Source organism: Nicotiana attenuata, unplaced genomic scaffold (assembly GCF_001879085.1).
Source record: "Nicotiana attenuata strain UT unplaced genomic scaffold, NIATTr2, whole genome shotgun sequence".
Taxonomy (NCBI): domain Eukaryota; kingdom Viridiplantae; phylum Streptophyta; class Magnoliopsida; order Solanales; family Solanaceae; genus Nicotiana; species Nicotiana attenuata.
The window spans coordinates 743,865-766,973 of NW_017670351.1; the positions used below are offsets into that span (position 1 = coordinate 743,865).

General features: G+C 38.7%; 1 protein-coding gene across 2 annotated transcripts; it reads right to left on the reverse strand.

Annotated features, from left to right (window-relative positions):
* Positions 1 to 9,387: 9,387 nt before the first annotated feature.
* Positions 9,388 to 16,657, reverse strand: LOC109238254 (U-box domain-containing protein 52-like). 2 transcript variants are annotated; one of them, XM_019404684.1, is made up of 11 exons: positions 16,255 to 16,657; positions 16,114 to 16,179; positions 14,712 to 14,815; positions 14,446 to 14,567; positions 13,761 to 13,975; positions 13,606 to 13,681; positions 12,856 to 13,156; positions 12,061 to 12,162; positions 11,560 to 11,988; positions 10,178 to 10,933; positions 9,388 to 9,686 (listed from the first exon to the last, which is right to left on the reverse strand). In XM_019404684.1, exons 1-11 carry the CDS (start codon positions 16,457 to 16,459, stop codon positions 9,627 to 9,629), a joined length of 2,436 nt encoding a protein of 811 aa, XP_019260229.1. In that variant the 5' UTR covers positions 16,460 to 16,657; the 3' UTR covers positions 9,388 to 9,626. The 2 variants fall into 2 exon arrangements, with proteins under 2 accessions (XP_019260229.1, XP_019260230.1); XM_019404685.1 differs by lacking the exon at positions 16,114 to 16,179.
* Between the last annotated feature and the right edge of the window lie 6,452 nt (positions 16,658 to 23,109).

Sequence of the window (23,109 nt, forward strand, 5' to 3'; positions counted from 1 at the left end):
CAGTTTTTAACATAAAAAGCTTACCGGAAACACGCCTGGACTGCGCACGCAAATTGAGGAAGGATAAAATAAGGTATTTAGAGCTTCAAAGCGCAAAATTGGGTTCTAATTCATAAGTGACCTTTCGGGTCATCACATTAACTCATTCAAAAATGTCGATAATGTAGAAGAAAATTTTGTCAAATAAAGAAGATTCTTGATTTTTATTCTATTCATCCGATAATTGAATCTGCAATCAAGATATCAAGCAAAATATAAAATTGACCAGTCGATCAAAACTAATTATATTTGCTGGTCAAAATTATATAAAATATATGTATTATATGTATATAATAGATATATATATATATATATATATATATATATATATATATATATTATCGATTATTATTTTAAAAACGACTAAAAAGATATATTTCTCTTTTTTCCTCTATAAAGAAAGAAAAACTATGCATTATGTAATGGTTAACCAAATGATAAAAAAGGAACCACACAAATGAGAAAAATGGTGTTAAGAATTATTATTCTCTTATTTTCAATGGTAAAATTACACTGTATTGCTGCTCCTAAAATAATAGCCAGTAAAATAAATATTTTTAGTATTATAATGTATAATATACCTATTTTATACATAATCCGTGTATATTTTTGTGTATATTTAGCTAGCGAATGTAGTTATTTTTATTGAACGGTCAAATGTAACCTTTTATAATCACAATTGGCCCAACACATCTAATGTAATTAAAACTTGTAATTAACTTAAATAGTCACACAACCAAGTGCTTAAACTAAAAATATTCAACATATATATATATATATATATATATATATATATATATATATATTATATATATATACACTAGCTTCTGCTCACGTGCTATGCACGTGTATTCATATTAATCAGGACAAAGCTTTTTAAAATTTATAAACTGAATTTATTATTACATTTTTCTACGTCAATGTTGAAGGGTTAATTTAGTTTTCAAAGGGTTAATGTTGAAGGACAAATGTAAAAACTCTAAAGCAATGATAAGTTAATTTTATGGCAGATGCAAGAGAACTCTCTATACACTCTAAAATTTGATATGTGATACTTGAATAAAAAAAAATTCTCTCTCTCTCTCTCTCTCTCTCTCTCTCTCTCTCTATATATATATATATATATATATATATATATATATATATATATATATGTACATGTATTAAAAATATTCATTCAGTCTCTACATTGTATTAAAAGTATTCATTCAGTCTCTACATCTTCAAGCATCATTATTATTATTACCCCTACATATTTATTATAAGATGCTTGAGTACAAAATTGAAGGTAAGTTTACTCTTTGGTACAAAAATATTATATAAAGAATGTTTGAGTAAAGGGTAAAAAGGTTATTTAGATTTTGATGGGTATTTTAGTAATTTAATCTTACACTTTGGGCTTCACACTTATAAGATAGTATAATATGATATATATAATCACTGTATAATCTATATACATTGGTGAAAAATATAAACATTGAAACCCACCGATTATTTAGATAAAGATCCTAACTTTGACAAATTGGGTCAATGACACGATTTCTTATCTTGATTCTTGACTTGTTAAGTTAGGTCATGCCCGACTTTTTGTTTGACTTGATTTGGTCTACTTAAATTTAGTCCAACCATTTCATTTGTCACTCTTATATCTGTGCAGGATACGAGGAACTAGCCTACTCGTGCCTTTATTCAAGATCAACTTTCGCATTAGGACAATGAACATGAGGCTAAGGATAGGAAAGGGTGGCAAAGCCACAACTTCTTAGATAACCTCGTCCAATTATTATTGGTGCGCTATCCACTTATTAGTCTGTCTTAATTTTTTTTTTATTTGAAAATAATTTAATTTGAATTTTATATTTGTCTTTAATAAATTTTTTATAGCCACAATTTTTTTTATTTCATGTTTAAGATCACAAGTTTCAAAAATCTTTTCTTCTTTCTTAAATTGCGTGCACATGCATTCAAACACTGCCACATTACAAATATAATTTTACGCATCCACATGAAAGGTGCTAAAACTTTGAACAATCAACCTCTATTTATCTTTGCTCTAAATTATCCTTTTGGTCACGTAAATATTCGTTCATCTTCCTTTTAAAGTTTTACTTAAATATAGATAAGAGTAACTGCTGTTTAAATTTTTACCAACTATTGCTTCAATCTGCTAGGTTAATGAGCAAAAATTATGATAATAATGAAGCTAATTAAAAAGAATTTCTTAGTAGCTTAGATTTTTATATATTTTTCTTTTTCTTGTATATTTTATATCTACAATAGAAGAAAAATGATTTCCTTTCACAATTTCATTTTTTGCTCACATTGCAAATTTTCCGTGTGGAGTACCGCCGGGCTAAACCAACCCAAAGATACTCCTAACATGATGTGATATTGTCCGGTTTGTGCCAAGCCCGTATGATTTTTCCCAAAAAGTACCAATCCCCCCGAACTAAGATCAACGTGGCCCATCACCACAATCCCCGGGTCTCTCCCACGAACTAAGTTCCACGTGGCCCATTACCACGATCCACATGTCAATATTTTGAGATTTAGTGTGTGCCACCCACATTGTCAGAGCATAGCAATTGAAGCTCACAATTAGCTTCTTTTTTGTCTATGTGTGTTTTTGAGCTCGTAAGGGTAAGCAAACCGAGCTCCACACCATCACTCAACCATCGCCATACTCGTACCATCGAACATGAGCTCTGATACCAGTTGTGGGCTAAACCAGCCCAAAGATACTCTTAACATAGTATGATATTGTCCGTTTTGGGCCAAACCTGTATGGTGTATGGGTCAAAATCTGACCACAAGTGGATTACCATTAAAAGGAATGGAAAGGGGTCGACCAAGCCATGGACGTATCCGTAAGGCGTAACAGCGACGAGTGTCTCGGTCACTGCCGAGATCGAGCCATTGAAAGGCTTGCAAGACAGAATATATGCAGTCATGCTTGAGCGAGTAAAGAGGAGTATAGTGAACTAGGGGTATGCTGGTTAAAGACCGTTGGACAAAGGGTAAGATGGGCAATATATATATGACAGAATAAAGCAAGAAGGGAGGAGGCTCCCAGGAGAGAAAAAGGAACAGAAGAACGGGAGGAGACCTTCAACAACAAAGTAGAAGCCTAGATTTTGGTTACAAGCTTTGTAATCGTTATTACTGAATTAATAAAGATATATCTCTTAGTTCTCAACGAGATTCCTTCTTTTTCTTCTTCACTCTTTTTGGATACAAAACAATTTGGTGTCAAAGATGTAAGCTTACATTTGATATTCTTTAATCGTCCTAAGAAAAGTTATGCAAGCTTGATCTTATGTGATTCTTGTATTCAATATGCTTAGATCTAAAGTTAATTATGTTTGGCTAGGATTTATCCTCTATTTTCTTCATTAATTAGTTTAACTAAAAGGCTCAATACTTTTTTGTCAAACTATTTGGCGCCGTCTATGGGGATTTCTTAGCCAAAATTTTTAGTTTTCTTTAGATCTAGAACTTGCCAAGTATTACTTCCAGGCTGTCACAACCTCACCATCTCGGTGTAAACACCAACTCGAAAAGAATGGTAGATAAACTTTTGAGATAACCGTACCAATCTAGGTTAGATCTCTACATAAAAATAGAAATTGTAACCGATGTCTATGCAAAACACACGCCTCACCTGTAGCGATGGGTTTGGCACGTCATATGCATGTTTAAAGTAGAATCATGGTCACTATGCGCTTGGCATGGCCGTAATTCCATATGACGTATTCACCTTGTATACCGGCTCGTACTTCCACCTCTTAGGAAGGGATGATAGCCTACTGTGTGACCTTTTGAAATAGCGGGCATATCCTACCTTATTTTCGTACCCACACGCACATGATGATTTATGAACAAAGTATGACATTTTCCCTTCTTGTTTGCGCATATCGGACGGGGCCGGACTGGGTCTCGGTCTCGATACCCAACGGGCAAGGTAAGTCCAACCCACGAGAAGCCTAGACGCGATTAAAGATGAAGCCTAACACGACTGCCAAATCTGAAACCATCATTCGAGTACGAGGCGTAGCGAGCGACCCTACAGCGCCGCTCCTCCTTTCACCGACTTTCCAGGTCAAGGTAAGGCAATTTCGTTTGGGTTTAACTTATCACGCTCTCTTGTTGGTTCAGAACAGGAACACGATCACTCTCATATGTACGCGAACAAGGAACTAACGCCACCAAAACACCCCAGGAAAGGTTCCGTACCATGCCATCTTGCAAGCAACAACCGAGCAAAGCCCCCTAAGCCGTACCATACAACAAACAACAGAAATGGTTCGGCACGGGTCGACTATTGAGAAACAATCTCCAGAATAGGGTACTCACCCATGAAACCCACAATATTCTCCAATGGAAGCAAAGTTAAGCAAACTGGGACTCACCCATGAAACCCACATTATTCTCCAATGAAAGCAAAATTAAGCAATCCGGGACTTGCCCCGACGCACGCGCAAACAGTGCTGCAACGAGTAATGTCCTCCAGTAAAAATAATACAACGGGTTACAATTCCGACCTAGCTCGAATTAACACCATTTCGGCCATCGCCAAACGAAAGGAAATTTTGACCTCGCTCGAATTTACAACGGGTTACAATTCCGACCACGCTCGAATTAACACCCTTACAGCCATCGGCCATTGCCAAATGAAAGGAAATTTCGACCTCGCTCGAAATTACAATGGGTTACAATACCGACCTCACTCGAATTAACGCCCTTACGGCTATCGGCCATCGCCAAACAAAAGGAAAATCCGACCTCGTTCGAATATATAACTCAGAAATTGACTTCGCCCAAGATGGCGATTCCAAATTTGACCTCGTTCGAATATATGTCAGAATTTGACTTCGCCCAATATGGCGACTCCAAATTCGACCCCGTTCAAATATATAAGTCAGAAATTGACTTCGCCCAAAATGGCGACTCCAAAATTGACCTCGTTCGAATATATAAGTCAGAAACTTTCGCCCAAGATGGCAACTCCGAGTTCAATCTCGCTCGAATACATATGGAAAAATTAACTTCGCCTAAATTATTAAGTCGGAATTCGATCCCACTCGAGTATACAAGTCGAAACTGACTTCGCCCAAGATGGTGAGTCTAAATTCGACCTCCTTTGAATTAAGGTTGGTTCCGCCTAAGTTGGCAAGTCAAAAGTCGACTTGCTCGAACCGACAGATCCAAAGTGACTCATTCAGACTCATATGGTGAGATCTTACGCGATCAGGGCAAGGTCGGATTCCCAATTAAAAAGATCAGGGACTCATCACATAAAATCAAAAGATACACAAACGAAGGCGAAACAACTATTTCATTACATGCGCGACAACCGCACCCTACAAAAGGCCGAAACGGGCCCTCGGGAAAAAGATGAAAATAAACAACAGAAGAACAAAAAAAAAAACTAAGTACAAAGGTTGCAGCAGAAGCTTCTCTCAGTGTCTTCCCCATCGCCGTTCTTCCCAACATCCTCATCATCATCAGAAGGGAGCCCATCCTCGACATCAACGCCCTCTCCAGCCTCCGGCGTTGTAGGGTCGTAACCGCAGGCAGTGCGAGCCTCACGTGCCTTCGCCCGAGCATCTTCAAAGGCGGCCTCTGGGATATTCCCCATCTCCCATAAACCCTTGTATATATTACGTTGGGCCTCGGCATGGACCCATAGCTCATACAGGCGGCGGGGAACAATGGCCGAAGTAGACTCTTGAGAGGGAGCTTGAGCCAATAACTGCACCTTCTCAGCTTCGAGAGCCGCAACTCGGTCTCCCAAGATCGAAGCGTCTCGATCAAGTTCACCAATTCGCTCCTCGAGCTGTGCCTCCCTTAGCGTGGCCGTCGCTCTCTCTCCTGCTCGGACCGGAGGACGCGGATAGTATCCTCTAGTGCTGCCACCCTCGCCAAAGCCGACACTCGAGCGTTCTCGTCTCTCTCCATCTCGACCACTTTCTTTTCTAGTTCAGCCACCTTCTCCGTCCATTCCGCACTCAGAGCATCGACCTTAGTAGCATTTTGCTCAAGCTCAGCTTGTAGAGACGATACCTTTGCCAGAAAGTCCTCATATTCCGTGGCGACCCCTTTGCCCACCTAAAGCTCTTCGTCCTTGACATGAAGTTGCTCCTCAAGCTCGCTGCATCTGCGGATAGACCGCATCAGTTCCTCATCTCTTCTCTCCAACTCCTCCCTGGTGAATTGGGAGCCCGCACCCGCTCTAAGCTGCTCATGCCTCTCCCGGCATCTGTTGCGATATCGCCGATACTTCTCGACCATTTTCAGAAAGATCTCGTCCCGCGTCTCGGTCCTACGAGCACTCTCAACCTCCAGCATGTAAGTCTAAAAAAAAAGGAAGCAAGAAAGAGTCAGTGTAAAATCAAAGGTCACAAAACTAAGAAAATAAAGGGGAACTCACCCTTAGGCCAATCGCGGCCACACCACGTGATAGCTCGGAGTCGCTGACATCCTGAAGAGCTTCGCTTTCAGCGGCGGAATACAGAAGATCGAACTGCGGCACCAGATCCACCGTGTCTTGCAGCAGAATGAGATTTCCGCTCTTACCACAGTTCGAGTAAATCCCTTCTCGAATATCCTCATGTTCTTAGGGTCAATGTCGGATTCAGACTCATAATCCTCAACCATGACACCCTTCCCCCTCTCATTGGCCGAAGAAGGGGCACGGTTCTGCCGCGATGTCGAAGGGCCGCCCGAAACAGCAACGACAACCTCGGAACTCTGCCTCTCCGTCACACTAGCCCCTTGAACGCTTACAACGGGCATTACCTCTGCGTCCAGGTTGGTACCACCGCCAGTTTCAGGCGCCGCCGAGGCAAGGTCTCCCCTCGAAGATGTTTCGGCTGGAGAAGCCTCTTCCAACACTACCCATCATCTCTTCGATGGGGCCTCTCCACTACCAACGCGGGAATATTCGCCCGTTGAACGGACTGTGGGAATCGAAGTCTCCGGCTGAAGAGTAACCTCCACGCGCACGGCTTCGGCCGCGGGTGTAGGCCGGGCAGTAGCTCTTGGTATAGGCCGGGCAGTAGCCCTCGACGCAAACCGGGCAGGGGGCGTAGGTTGAGGGAATGCAAGCGGAGGAGCCCTCGTCCTTCGCACTCTCCGACCTATCAACAAGGAGGGATTAGATCATATAACGACAAGGTTAAACTATGAAGCAAAGAATAAAGCGAAACTACAACAGGCTGACTCACTAGTAAGAGGCTTGCGCCCAAACTTCTCATGGAAGAACGCCTACTCACGAATCCCCACCGTGTGGGGGAGAATTGCGCTCACCCACTCGCGGATATCAGCAACTAGCGGGGAAGGTAGTCTCTCGGCTGCAAAAGCAAAAACAAGTCCTCAGCAATGTCGCTTAAAGGGAGACGATCGGCGATCGTCTTAAGAAAAATCACAAAGTAAACAAAGGAAAACTCACGAGCGAAGTTCCATGTCTCTGGAAACCCTACCGGGTTCGCCACGAGGTGCTCTGTCCACACATAGAAGTAGCTTTCCCAAAAACGGAGGTTGGCCTTATTGTCCATCTTCACCACCAAACTCTTGGTTCCTCGATGGCGCATATGGATCATCGTACCCCGAAGAAAATGAGGGGCAAAGATGTGAACCATTTGCCCCTGGGAAATTCCTCGGCCGGCCAGCTCCGCGTACTTGATGAGCATAAGAAAGAGTTTGTACGTATACGGAGAGAGTTGAGTCGGGCACACTTCATAGAAGCAGCAGAAGTCCACCACCTGAGAAGGAAGGGGAAGCGTGTACCCGACAACAAAGGGATACGCGTAGAACGCGCAATATCCCGGACGGTGCAGATGCATAATATTCTTCCCCGCCGGCACCCTCCATAGTGGAAGGAACAGGCTTCGGTTCATCCGTAGTAGGGCTGTTAAAATTGGTCCTCGTCTTCCCCGGGCGAGGAACTAACTCATCCACCATCGGGAATCCTTCATCTTCCACCACCTCCGCTCCCTCTTCGAATAGGGATACGTCACTTTCCGACACCGGAGCACCGATAGCTCTATTAGATTGAGAAGGAGTACTAGCCATTTGTCTTCTTTGATCGAAATAAACGAGAACGATGAAGGTAAAAAGGTAATGGTCACAGAAAACTCTAGCGAAAGCAGAAGTATGAAAGATTAGAGAACGAGGAGGAAGTTTGCAGAATTTCTTTCTTAGACAAATTGAAAAGTGCAACAGTCTAATAAGAGGCTCCCCCTATTTATAGAAATATAAATGTCCTGAGCGAGAAATCCGAGAGCCGCCAATCAGGAAACGGAAAGGGCACAAGAAACGATACAGTGCCTGGGAAACTTACGCCATAATGACGCATAATAAGCATTCATGATATCATGAATTGATGTGACGACTCAACTCTGAAATGATGTAACGGTCCAATGAGATTCTTAAAGCGTCACGTCGCTACCTTACCATAAGGACCTCGACCCTCGCATAATGATCAGATTTCTCCTAACTTTTGAATCAATAGAATCCGACCATCGAGCTCGCCAAGAGGCGACCCCAACAGGCGGATGGACTAACTTTATGGGTCAAAATCTGACCACAAGTGGATTACCATTAAAAGGAATGGAAAGGGGTCGACCAAGCCATGGACGTACCTATAAGCGTAATGGCGACGAGTGTCTTGGCCACTGCTGAGATCGAGCCATCGAAACGCTTGCACGGCAGAAAATATGCAGTCATGCTTGAGCGAGTAAAGAGGGGTATAGTAAAGTAGGGGTATGCTGGTTAAAGACCGTTGGACAAAGAGGAAGATGGTATGTATGTATATATATATATATATATATATATATATATATATATATATATATATATATATNCTTAGTTGTCAACGAGATTCCTTCTTTTTCTTCTTCACTCTTTTAAATACAAAACAATTTGGTGTCAAAGATGTAAGCTTACCATTTACATTTGATATTCTTTAATCGTCCTTACAAAAGTTATGCAAGCTTGATCTTACGTGATTCTCGTATTCAATGTGCTTAGATCTAAAGTTAATTATGTTTGGCTAGGATTTATCCTCTATTTTCTTCATTAATTAGTTTAACTAAAAGGCTCAACATTTTTTGGTCAAATATATGATTTTCCCCAAAAGGCCTCACACTATTAAGAGATGTGAGATGTAAGCTCCAAATCTTTTCAGCTACCAATAAGACTTTGTTTGCAAACCCAACATAGAGTTTATTGGAGTTGGCAGAAAATTGGACAGTATAAGATGACAGAAATATAATAATAGTATGTGTAAACAAAAAAGATCTTCTTCTTACCCCAAAGCTGTGAGATGAAAGAAATAGAATTATAGTATGTTCAAACAAAAAATTTCGTCTTATCTTAGCCCCAAATCTGTACAAACTGAAAATTAGGGGCTTCATAAAGCACTTACATGGTGTAAAAAAGAGGAAGAAAATGCTAACAAATAATAGGACAAAAGAGGAAGGCAAGTCCCACACTAACAAAACATTTAGTTTTTGATATTTTCTTAAAAGAAAAATTCTCATATTAAAACTTCAGAACAAAATTCTCATCCATTAGGACCCTGTGTTTTATTGGCTCCTCGAGCTCTCGTAGCTAGATGGCATTGTATTTGGGTAACTTAAGTTGTCCTGCATAAATCACGACGAAAACTGTAAATAAAAGAAAAGAAAATTTCCAGCATGGATGAGGTTTTGATGACTGCAGTACATATACAAAAGCAATACTAAATATCTTATTGTTCATCAAAGATATATGATGTTCATTTTATGGATTTAACGTATATACGCTGACAGTCTAAAGAAGGTTTACAAGGTCAGCCAGGGGCATATCTAGAATAGAATCTATGGGTCAGATCCTATATATTTGCCAAAAAATTCATTAAATATATGTTACAAATAATATTAGATGTGATGTGGTAGATTTTTGGATCTGAACCCATAAAGTTCATATTCTGGATCCGCTTCTGCGGTCAGTATATTGTAACATGTTGTAGTAGGTAACTTGGCTTATTGTCTACGCTACTAATCTCACTTTTTATGGACGAGATACCTGTAGTTACCTTCTCGGTGAACTGGCAGTGTATAAAAGTTAAACTCTTAATTTATGCATCTTGACTTACCCGGGAGAGGGAAACTTGGCTGTGATTGGGTGAAATATTGGAATTGTACATAAGTGATGGGCATGTGTGATCTTCTGCAAGTGCTCTCAATCTTTCTAATTGTGGCAAAACGACCTTGCCAAGATCCGGTCTGTCTTTTCGCCTTAGCTCAGAGCATTGTAGCGATAACTTGGCAAGACTCAAAGCCTCATCGACGGGCCAATCAGGAATATCTGGATCAAGCATTTCATTGAATGTCCCTTTCTCAATTGCCCTATCAACATAATGAGTCAATCCCATTGGCGGCTTAGCTGTTAAAATCTGCAAGAATATGATCCCTAAGGAGTATACATCCGATTTTACACCAAGCATGCCAGTTTGCTGATATTCAGGATCAATATAGCAGAAAGTTCCAGCCGTTGATGTCATTCTATATTGAGTGACAGTATCTGCTACTGATGGAGGAACAAGTCGAGCTAAGCCAACATCACTAATCTTACTCACAAAGTTGCGATCCAGCAAAATATTGCCTGGCTTTAGATCACGGTGCACTAATGGCTCCGGTTTGCTCTGGTGTAGGAAAAGCAGGCCAGTAGCTATCTCAGCAGCAATTCGAAACCTCTGCTGCCAAGAGAGTGGTGGTGTCTTTCCTCGGTGGAATAAACGGTCTTCTAAACTTCCATTTGACATATACTCATACACCAAGCATCCATATTCCGGACAGGCTCCTAAAAGAAGCACCATATTAGGATGTCGTATGCAGCTCAGGACTTCAACCTGCAATAGAAGAATATAATTATTGACTAGTAAAGAATACTAACTATAATATAACATACCAACATTCAATTGTGGGGCATTATAACAATCAGTGCCGGAACCAGAAATTATTACAAGTGGATTCAAAAAAAATTCTAGGATGTCACAGTTGGAATTTGAACCTATGAGACTTAAAGCAATTTTGAACCCACTTTACTGCTATACTTGAATGTTTTCATGTCAAGGGAATTCAACATCTCACATATAACCAAAAAGGATCATATTTACTCTATTTGCACAGTGTAATTTTTTCGACAAAGGGGGTTCGGAACACCCTTCATTCTACTTAGATCAGCACTGATAACAATTTGTCTAGAGATTATATAGCCCTTTGTCTTATTTTTGATCAGATGCTATTCATTCTACTTTGAAGATTTCCCCTTGCTTACTTTTCTGCTGATACTTATTTACATTCCGTTTAAATTAGACTCTCAGGCCATGAAACAAACATGCCTCAAGCCTGTGATAAACATAGGGAGGTAACACATAACAGTGGGTGGTAAGCAATTTTCTCTAAAATCATTGAATTCGGATATCATTCTTTCAAATACTTATCCAACAGTATTTTGTATCTTTCACTGAATTACCTCTTGCTGAAACTGTTGTCTTCCATGAGCAGCATCAGGACGGAGGACCTTAACTGCAACAGGCGTATGATCGAGGTAGCACTTATACACCGGCCCATAGCCTCCTTCTCCAATTTTACGAGTTTGGGCAAAGTAGTCTGTTGCAGATTCAATCTCCTCAATTGTATATTTCCTGTACCTGAAATCAGAGTTTGTAAGTTTATTCAGTATCTTATTCTTCTCTTCTGCTTCTTTTAGAGCTTTCATTTCTGCGCTGATTCTCTTTTGCGCTTCTAGTTCTGCAAGCCGCTGAGCTGCCTCTGCATGCTCAATGGCTGCTCTTGACTTTGCCTTTTCCTTCTCGGCAAGTGCCAGCGCAGCTTCCTCAGCTAAACGTGCCTCTTCTAGTCGTCGTTGTTCTTCCTGTTTCCAGCGCTGGAGTTCCATCGCCTGCAACGAACAACATGTTATAGTACATCCAATAGAATCATTAGACTGCACAGGAGTATTAGTTTATTGTGCCTTTTGTTTTGCTGTAAGTGCTTCCCTGCAAGCCGTGCTATATAGTTCCATTGTCTGCTTAAGCTCCTGCTTTAGCCTTCTCATTTCTGCTTCCATATCGTCCTGTAAGCCAAAGGAGAGGTGTAAATATAGAACAAAGAATGCTTAAAGGCATGAAGTGAAGAGTCTGGTACACTAAGCTCCCGCTATACGCGGGTCCGAGGAAGGCCTGGACCACAAGGGTACGCAGTCTTACCCTGCATTTCTGCAAAATGAAGAGCCTCAGCCGAATATCTACCATAATGATTTCTCAAGTTTTGACAATATCTAAAGTATCAAAAGAGTTTCTTACATATACTTCTGGATTCTAGCGTCCAAAAAACACGTTCACTCCTTAATAATTATGACATTCCTTAATATTACATCCTTACTCTTTGTTTGAGAATGGCGAAAACATAAGTTCAACATAGACTTTAAAGAAAACCAGATGACGAAATGTCAGTTACATCACAAGCAAATAACTACAGTGCAGGAAGCCAAATTTCTCCGTCCCATCAAGCGGAAGCTATAACTGACTATAGATTTTAGATCCTATCACCACTCTTTAACATACTCTAATCGAAACTAATTTGCTTTATATCCGTTCGTTGAATAAGAAAGTTCAACCAGACAATATATGTTGCAGACATGCTTTTAGCCTAGTCTACTTGAACTAAGGATATTCGTCGATCCATAGAGAAAGTTAAATGGTCTAGAAATATTGAGTCAGATTTTACAGTTCACGAAAAAAAAAAAGCAATATTCTTAAATGCTTACTACTGGTCCTTGGGAGATTGATGGTCTATCACTCTCGAACGATGAAAATGATAGTTCAGGTGGAGTCAGGGTGTCCACCGATCTCCGTCCAAACTGTGTGGAATCAAAGCTTTGGGTCTCAAAATCGGAAAAGCCTGAAAGCCTAGGAGGGGTCGGTCCACCACCATCATAGCCATCGGAAAATGAAGAATAGATGTTGTCGATGCTTGGCCGACCAGAACTAACATATGATATATCAGTATCTGGCAAAGAGATTTCATATGGTTTTCCATTAGGGCCTTTCCTGTGGGTGAACGGCGACCTGTTTAAAATAGTAATATTCAACTTAGGCCTTCAAATGAGAAAACTATGCAAAACTATAGCGCTCTGAAGAACAAAATCCGTCAATTTCAAAATCTTCCAAAGAACTTGCATCGCTGACTTTGACATTCTCATTTTGTATGTAACAAATTACTGTTATCAAAACACAGTACTCCCTCCGTCCCAACTTGTGTGCACTGTTTGACTAGGCACAAGGTTTAAGAAAGAAAGAAAGACTTTTGAAACTTGCAGTCTAAAACAAGCATTACACATTTGTGTGGCCATAAATCATCTCATTAAGGGTAAAAGAGAAATTTTAAAGTTGAATTATTTCTAAATATAGATAGGTGACATTCTTTTTGGGACACACCAAAAAGGAAAGTGTGACACATAAATTGGGACGGAGGGAGTACAGTTTCTGCGGATATCAAGATAATTTTTCCGACTTACTTCATATTCATTGTGTCACTTTGAAGGGTAGATGGTGGCGGATCACAAACAGGTTTTGGACCTCCTGAATAAGGACCTATACAACGCAGTTATAGAATTACAACAAGATACAACCAAAACTTGATAGAAGAACTTGCTACTAGTGGTTGTTTCACCTCTTGAACTAGCAGCAGAGGGTGTTGAACCTTCAAAAGGAGCAAATTTGGTGCTGGCCGGCTGCATTAACTGGTGACGTAGTGGATGGACAAAAGGCGCAGGGCGAGAAGCAGCACGCGTAGATGCAATCTTTCCAGATTTGGAGATGACATGTACAGTACAGAAATCAGGAACCCCTTTTAATATGCCTCCTGGAATGTCTTTCGCTTTAAATCTGCGACACAGAAAAGGCTACTGACATTAGATAATCTGAAGACGTTCTTTTATTCAAAAATAACTGATCTAATGAAACCTCAATAAAAGGCGAAAGACATGCACACACATAAGTATATACAAACACCAGTTTCCTTTACTTCTTCAGAGGAACTTTTGAAAGTATATTTTAAGCAAAGTTTGTAGCATACTTATGCGCTAAGCGAGAGAAAAATGAGAATGTCACTCCATATATAGACAACAACAACAACAACAACCCAGTAAAATTCCACAGGTAAGGAACAACATATTTTGACATATAGCTCTTACTTTTTTGTTTGTTATTTCAGTCTATAAAATTTTGCTATTAGGTGACTGAGAACGGAAAGAAGATCAAATGGAATTTAGATAACATATTAACTGTTCAGGATATTATGATCAGAAATTATTTCCATCGTAAGCTCAACACTCCGTGCATAGACAGAGTCATACCTGAGAAGACCACCTCTTGTTGTAGCGCCAAGAATCAATACCTCTATTCCCGTTCGATTCACATATTCAACGATTGCTTTGACCACATCCGTGTCGTCCAACACAACATCATGACATTGTACCTGTTTTTTTAGGATAAGAAGAAACAAAATTAGAAATGCGAAAGCTGAAGGAAATAATGACTAAGACTTGACAAATTTTACGAATGTTTGTTAGTCTTCTCCTAGGTTTATATGGGAAGTCATCTAAGGTTTCGAGTTACTAACATCTTTCCTTGTACAAAATACTCGGAAAGGAAGAAACAGTTCCTTTGTCTGCGGATCCAATTCACTATTTCCCGATCCAGCTTCATCAGAAATCTGGTTTGACTCTGAAATGTAAAAGTACACAGTTATTTCTGCAACTAGACGATAAAAGAAAACAAATCCAGACTCAATATACTCGTCATTTTCCCATTTATCCTCATGAAATGGAACTTGGAGCAGTCTTAAGCAGGACAGATAAGTTACTTAACCAATTATAAATGGAAAATTTGTATTAACCATTTAAGCACAAAACTTGCAGGTTGCAGCAGTCAATTTGATCGGAAACAAGCAAATAACTAGCTCAACTTTCGGTAAATTAATATGATTAGTCAAGTATGACACAGAAAAAGAATCTGTAAGTATGGAACTAATTACGTCTTCACTCGTTCTTTATTACGGTACAACTACATGTTCACCTGTCATACTTAGATTTCATTTCTCTTAAATGTATAGACCTCTTTGTATGTCCATCTCAGTTATGAAATAAAAGAGAAACTACTGGACTATGTAATTATAACTTGCTTCCTTGCGAGTATTAGAGAATCCAATATAGGGAGGATATAGAGATCAAATCTATTAAGTCAATAAGCTCTTTTTAGAATTATAAAAACCTGGCTGTTTTTAACTTAAAATTTCTCTGCTATATGTTACTAACATTTAACTCTTACTTTGTTCCACCAAATGTTATGAACTTCTAGCTCTAAAACACAAGCAAGTCAAACATAAAAAGATTGATATACGTCCAATAAGAATTCAATATACGATGGATGTGGCCTTCTGGTAAATGAAGCAGGACGAAAACCATGGGAAATAAGGGTTCAAATCTCTGGAGCGACAAAATATACTAGGTGATTTCTTTCCATCTGCTAAAGTCTCGGTGAACAGAGTTATCCATATGCAATCATGTTTTGAACGTGTTTGACATTGCAAAATTTGTTCGCAGTGACAACTAATATTAAAATGATTCCTCTCTTTCTAAAAATAAAAAAGCAAATCGCTCATCGTGCTTAAGTTTTTATACCTTTTACGTGAGAACCTCGAAAATCTACACGCCATCAACAGCATTTCCAGCGCAATTTCAAGTTGATTCCTACATCTATTTATGATAGACATCATGGGATCCCAGGTGTACACATTTTATCTAATATCTTTATTTTGAATTTTACTAGCGGTCGTTCTACAATATCAACATCTACAATCAAATACTTGACTATCGGATATCTGTGCTAGTGGAAGGTAACATGTATTCGTGGAATAATAAGCCCAGGTATACACATTCTACTTAATATTTTTATTCTAATTTGTACAAGTGGTCATTCTACTACATCAACACGCACAAACAAATACCAGAGTCACCCGGTACCTGTGTCACATGTCTCGGTGAGATCAGATAGCAAGTAATCCATGGGATAGTCGAGGTCCAAGCAAGCTGGTCGGACACCACTGTTATTAAAAAAAAACAAAAATACATATAATGTAGAGAGGGAAAGAGAAGAAGAATTACTTGTAGGAGTGGATTGACCAGAGGAATTAGCAGATTGTTTAAGTTTGACATGGATCAAAAGAACTGTTTGGCCTCTGGCTAAAAGATGATCAACTGTCCATTTTAGAGCAATTTGACTTCCTCTATCTTTGTCTATTGCAACTGCTATTAATTTATTTGGTGTATGCATTCTTTCCCCATGCACACCTGGTGGTGGATGCCACATTTCTCTCTTTCAATTCTACCCCCAAAAATTCATATGTTTCAACAACAATTTCCTATTCCAAATACTCCAAGAATTCCAATTCTGACATGTTATTGTCAAATTCAAGAAAATAATGTGTTACCCTTTTATTTCTTGTTTTATCTTCAACCCATTTTAGGTTCTTGAAAATTATAATGATAACAAAAATCTTTTTGTGAATTCTCTCTTTCCATAAAGAATAAAGATGATTTTTTAGTCATTAAAACATTAGAGAAATTGTGGGGAGCTCCACCTTTGGTGGATATTTAGTTAATTTCAGTAATAGTAACCACTACTTGAATTAACAAACTCCCCTTTGGTCATTGGTCAAAGGACAAATACGCTTACTAGCTACTTTCAAATCTAATTTCAATAAATAAAAAAATAAAAAATATGATCCTATCCAAGAAATGTATTCCCTCCGGTCCATATTAGCTGTCCTCCTTACTATAATATATCGTGTTTCTCTTTTAAACCTCTTTAAACAAATATTAAATAGGAGAAATTTTTGACTGTTTTACCCTTATTTAAGTCTTAAGATATAATCTCTTTTCATTTTTTACTCATAATTGAGGTATTTGTAATCTTCAAGAACAATTAATATTAAGGGTAGAACAGGAAAAAGATAATTAATTTAGTCTTGAATTTCTAATATGACAAATAATTTTTTTTTGGTAACAATGTGAATTACCATTAACTTCAAACATCATATACACTTATAGAGCACCTGATTTCCAGAATAGAAATTAGGCCTCCTACAACCAACAAATAAAGAAAAAACTAGTTACATTGAAGATGTCGTATGAACTCCCTACATTTCTGTGCTTTCCTAGACATTTGTAGTAATTCTATTCTTTCTAATACTTCTCTTTTGATTTGTACAACTATCTCTTCTGTGTTTGTAATCCTATTCTGAAACTTTTTTGTGTTTCTAGCTCTCCATGTGTAGTATATTCTTGCTATTTGGACTGCAGCTGTGATTTCTTTCCTGAATTGTTTCTAGTGCTTGTTTTTAATCTGCTCCAGCATTTGCCTCACTCCTGTAGTTTGTTCTTCATATCTTGTCCATCTGCTCAAGTCATGCTTCACTGCTCTTGTCCATGCACAATGTACAAATAAATGGTCCTGAGTTTCCATTGCATCTTCATTGCACAGTATGCATTTGACATCATCAACCTGTACGTTCATTCCAATCATTCTATCCTTAGTCAACAATTTCTCTAGTGTTGCCATCCACCCTATGAACCTGTGCTTTGGTTGAGCTACTGCTGGCCATATCAAATCAGCAACCTTCATTCTTTGTCGACTCCCAATTAATGCAATATAGCTTGAATTTATAGAGTACTCCCCAGAATTGTTAAGCACATATTTGCCCTGCGAGTACCAATCTCTCATCAACTCTTTGATTGCATTTAATTTCCTCCAATACCAGCTGCTATCTGTTGGTGGAGAGTGAGCCCATATGTCAGAATTTGTCTTCATATACACTCCATGTACCCACTTTACCCATAGAGATTCCTTATTTAGTGCCAACTGCCATATCAATTTGCTTACTGAAGCTATGTTCCAATTCCTGCAGCCTTTGATGTTCAGCCCCCCCATACTTTTTGGACAACAGACTTTCTCCCAAGCAACCAAGGCCACCTTTCTTGTTTCTTCCTTTTCCCCCCATAAGTATTCTCTGCACAGTCTATCTACTCCTTTCACTACACTTTGAGGCAGTATAAAGATATTCCCCCAGAAGCTATGTATTGCAAATAACACAGCATTCACCACTTGAAGCCTCCCAGCATAGGATAGTTGTTTGGAATATGTAACATTGATTCTCTGTGTTATTTTCCCAATAAGCATCTGACAATCCATCTTATTCCATCTCCTAGGTGATAGTGGCAGTCCTAGGTATTTAATAGGAAAATCTCCCTCTGTGAACTTTGTTCTTCTCAGCATCTGTTGTTTGAGTTCCTCTGCTACTCCAGCTATGAAGATGTTTGACTTCTCCATGTTTGCAATCAGCCTTGTCACTCTACTGAAATGGTCTAGTGCCTCCATCACTCTATTCACTGAGTTGAGGTTGCCTTTGCAGAAGATCATCAAATCATCAGCAAAAATCAGGTGAGTCAACTTGCTTGTCTTGCACATGGGATGGAATCTGAAATCAGGAAGCCTGCTTATAGTGCTCAGAGTTCTTGATAAGTATTCCATAACCAGGACAAATAGCAATGGTGACATAGGGTCACCTTGCCTCAATCCTCTCTTGCCTTCAAAGTACCTATGTCCTTCCCCGTTTACTTTAACTGTGAGTTTGGCAGTAGTGACACAAGTCATTGTCCACTGTATGAATCTGTCTGGAAACCCATATTCCTTCATTGCTTCTTCTATAAACTCCCAGCTCACCATATCATAGGCCTTCCTTAGGTCAATCTTCATTAGGCATCTTGGTGTAGTTTTCCTATTATAGTGTCTCAATAGGTCATGACATATTAATACATTGTGCATCATAGATCTCCCCTGTACAAATGCTGATTGGTTTTCTGCAACTATGTGATTAACTACAGGTTTCAGTCTGGAACAAAGCATCTTTGATATGCATTTATATAGTACATTGCAGCATGCTATAGGTCTAAACTGGCTAGCATTCTCAGGAGCCTCCACCTTTGGTATTAGAGCTATATTTGTAGAGTTGATTTGTCTTAGCAGTTTCCCATTCTGAAAAAACTCTAATACTGCATCTGTTATTTCATTTTCCACTATTGACCATGCAGCTTTGTAAAAGCCACTCCCATAACCATCTGGACCTGGACTTTTGTTGCTATCAATCTGAAACATAACTTGTTTTACTTCCTTTCTCTCATATGGCTGGATCAAGTCATCTTGTTGATTGCCTGTTAGTCTGCTTCCATTCCTGATTATACTCCTGAAAGTCTTCACTCTATCAGTTGTCGTTCTGCCTAGTAAGCTTTCATAATAATCAACAAATGTGTCTGCTATTCTATCTGGATCTGTTGTCCAGTTTCCTGTGCTGTCTTTCATCTGTGTGATTGCTTGCTTCAGTTTCCTATGCTTGATTACTGAGTAGAAGTACTTGGTGTTGTCATTTCCCAGTCTTATCCATGTGGCTTTACTCCTTTGTTGTAAGTACACTTCTGCTAAGTAGGAAGACTCCCTGAATTTCTTATATGCTGCAGCTTCAACTTGTTGGTACTCCACTTTTGTTGGTTCCTTCTGCAGTTGTTCTTGTGCATTCTTTAGCCTTTCTCAAGCTTCATTTACTTCTGTCAATATGTTGTTGGATGCCTGTGCATTTATGGCTCTAAATCCCTTCTTTAGCATTTTCAACTTTTTCACTACTTTGAACATAGTACAACCTTCCATACTGATTCCCCATCCTTCTCTAACTACCTTCAAAAAGTTTGGGTGCTTAGCCCAGTTATTGCAGTACTGAAACATCTTTTTTATTTTTTTTCTTTCTTCTACCATGTACACCTTAGCAGGGCAGTGATCACTTATACCTTCATTCAAGAATCTTCCAGCACATTCTGGCATGTTGTTGAGCCACTGATTATTTATAAAAATCCAGTCAATTTTTGAAAAAATTCTATGCTCCTCATGATTATCACTCCAAGTATATCTATTTCCTTGTGCAGGCATTTCCAGAAGTTCACATTCCCTTAAACAGTTATGAAAATCCACCACTTCAGCCCATGAAACCTCCTGCCCACCTATTCTGTCTTCAGCATTTAGAACTGAGTTGAAATCCCCTAGTACCACCCATGGTTTACTACATCTTTTACTATATTTAACTAACTCTTCCCAAAGCTCCTTCCTCTCCTCCTTAGTATTAAAAGCATATACATATGTAATGTCAAACTCTAATTGTAATGGGATATATACAACCTTGCATGTTATTGCTTGAGCTGATTTCTCTAAAGGCAGTACTAGATAGTAATCCGACCTCCAGGTGACCCATATTCTTCCATTGTAGTGATGCTCCAGATTTGTTACATATTGCCATCCTGCAAACATCTGTTCTGCTATCTTCTCTATTCTCTCTTTTTTTGATTTTTGTTTCTAGTAATCCAATTAGTCCTGTCCTTTCCTCATTGCAAAGGAGTTTAGTCTCCTTTTGCTTATTAGGGGCATTAAGCCCCCTAGTGTTCCAGCTTAGAAAACTAACCATCCCCATTATGAGGGATGTTTATGCCACCCACATTTCTGACTTCTTGCCCCTCTTTACTCATGATCCTCTCCTCTTGTTTGCTTAGTATTTGAAATGAATTAGATTCTTCCATTTGTTCCTGCTGCACCTCCACAATTTTACCATACTTGTAAGGTGTTTGCCATTCCTGCTCTCCTTCTTTTTCCTTCTGTTTCCCCCGATTCTTAACTACATATTGCTGGTTCTTCTTTTTGCCCACTTTTCCTGCATTATTCATCCTCTCAATGCTATCTATTTTCTGTGCTTCCTTGTTCTCCTTATTTGTATTCTGATCTTGATCTTGCTTTTTCCCCTGTGTGATTTCCACCACCTTTGCCTTATTCATTGTTTCAAGTTTATGAAATTTCTTCTTTATTCTACATACTTCTTCCTCATGCCCATACTTAAAGCAGTGTTTGCATAGGGATGGTTTCCAGTCATAAGTGACCTCCTGTTCTATTATATTCCCCTTCTCATTTTTAAACCTAATCTTATCAGGTAGCTTGGTGTTCATTTCAACCTCAACTAGTAGCCTTGCAAACTTCAATCCAATTCTCTTTTCTGTGTTTTGATCCACCATTAGAGGCTTCCCAATCAGACTTCCTATCTTACTTAATACTCTTTGACTCCAATATTTGAAGTCCAAATCTGGCAGTTTGATCCAAATAGGAACTGTCAGTAGCTCTTCTTTGGTGAACTCCAGCTCAGGTGTCCATCCCTTGACAATTAACGGTTTATTGTCAAAATGATAGATTCCCCCTTCAATAACCTCCTGTTTCCCTATCGCAGTATCAAATCTTACTACTATTACGCCATTTTTTAGCATCACTATTCTATCTACTCCATGTTTACCCCAAATCCTTTGAATATAACCTTGAATTACAGTAAATGGTGGGTGAGCCCCAAGCACATAACAGATTACAGCATTTTTCCAGTATTCCACTTCTGAACTTATGTCATCAACTTCAATTTCAACAATTCGATTCTCACCTGTCTTTTTTGGTTGAACATACTCCAATTTGTATCCCGCGTTTGATATTTTTGCAATATCGAAGTTATCCCACACCGAGCTCTTCTTCCTCTGCTCTTCATTCATCTCCTCCGCCTCATCTGCCCATGATTTCCTACCTTCTCGCACATGCAATGGTGGACTTGTGCTTGTTGATGCTTCCTGAACTTCTTCCCAGACTTGAATTGCTTCGATCTCCTTTTGCTTCTCTTTACCCAGTTGACCTGGTACTGTTTCATTGGAGTTAGGGCTAGTTAGTTTTTCTCCAGAATTTTGAATTGCTACTGCATTTCCCTTAGTTCCTCTTTGATTTTTACTCCTTAATTCTGCTGTTTCTTTCGCCATTAGTGCTCTCTGAGATGGGATCCGTGCTCTGTTACCCATGGTGGGCGCAGGTTAGCTAACATGCACCGAGAGAGAAGGTCGCCATTTTAGAGAGAGAAGTTGTTCACGGAAATACAAGAATATTGATAAATTAAAAAATAAATAAAAATTTGTTGCTTCCTCAAATTGCTAATGTAACCACTTGTCTAATAATTCAATCCTGAAGAAATTTCCACCTTCATATACCTGTGAAAAGAGAACCAAGTAATAATAAAGTAAACTTTCAAACATTAATAGTGAACAAATGAGATATAAGTAAAGATACTTACTCGAGTTTAAGCAATGGAGTATTTATTATCAATTCTTCTTTGGCTACAAATAACCACAAGAATTAAGAGTAAAGATATAAAATATTAAGTATTTAACCACTCCAAAAGTAAGAAAACCAAACAAAATTTCTTCATACCTTAACAATAAAATTACAATAAATAAGAACCTAATACATAAATGCAACATACCTTCAGGAGAAAACCAAATTTGCAAATTTCCAACAACTGCAAGAAAAGGAAATTCCGCATGAGAAATAATATGACATGCCCTGGATCTGTAATGAAACAAAAGAAGCATGAGAAGTAAATGCACAGCGTTGCAGATTTAGTCTTCTAAAATTGATAAATAAAAAACTTTTTTTTAAGAAAATCAAACATTGTAAATAGTGTGTATGTGCTTGTGAGAAAGAGAGAAATTGAAATGTTATATTATGGTGTTAATGTGGCAGATCTTACAGGAGCAAGGGTTAGATGGGGGTTGAAGATCACATAGAGAGATAGGAGAAGAAATGGCCTGGAAAAAGGGGATGGGAGTTAGGATTACAGATGCGGCAGAAGTAAATTAAAAGAGGAATTTGGGGAATTAAAAAAAACAAGGAGGGAACTTTGCCGCTTACACTTTTCGCACTACTTTGAAAAAAGAATATAACCTAAACAAAGTTATTGAGAAAATCTAGTATTTTAGCAATAATAAAAAAACATGAAAATGTATTCAATCTGTTTACACTTAAAATTTATTATATTACCACAAAATATCATAAGATTAAAATATTTG

What these genes read in the sequence shown, in the direction of transcription:
- LOC109238254 (XM_019404684.1), bottom strand. Translation starts at nt 16,459, where the DNA reads ATGTGGCATCCACCACCAGGTGTGCATGGGGAAAGAATGCATACACCA. An exon ending in TATTTTGTACAAGGAAAGAT is followed by an intron (nt 14,568 to 14,711) that starts GTTAGTAACTCG and finishes CTAAAAAAACAG; the next exon opens with GTACAATGTCATGATGTTGT. An exon ending in CAATCTCCCAAGGACCAGTA is followed by an intron (nt 12,163 to 12,855) that starts GTAAGCATTTAA and finishes TTTGGCTTACAG; the next exon opens with GACGATATGGAAGCAGAAAT.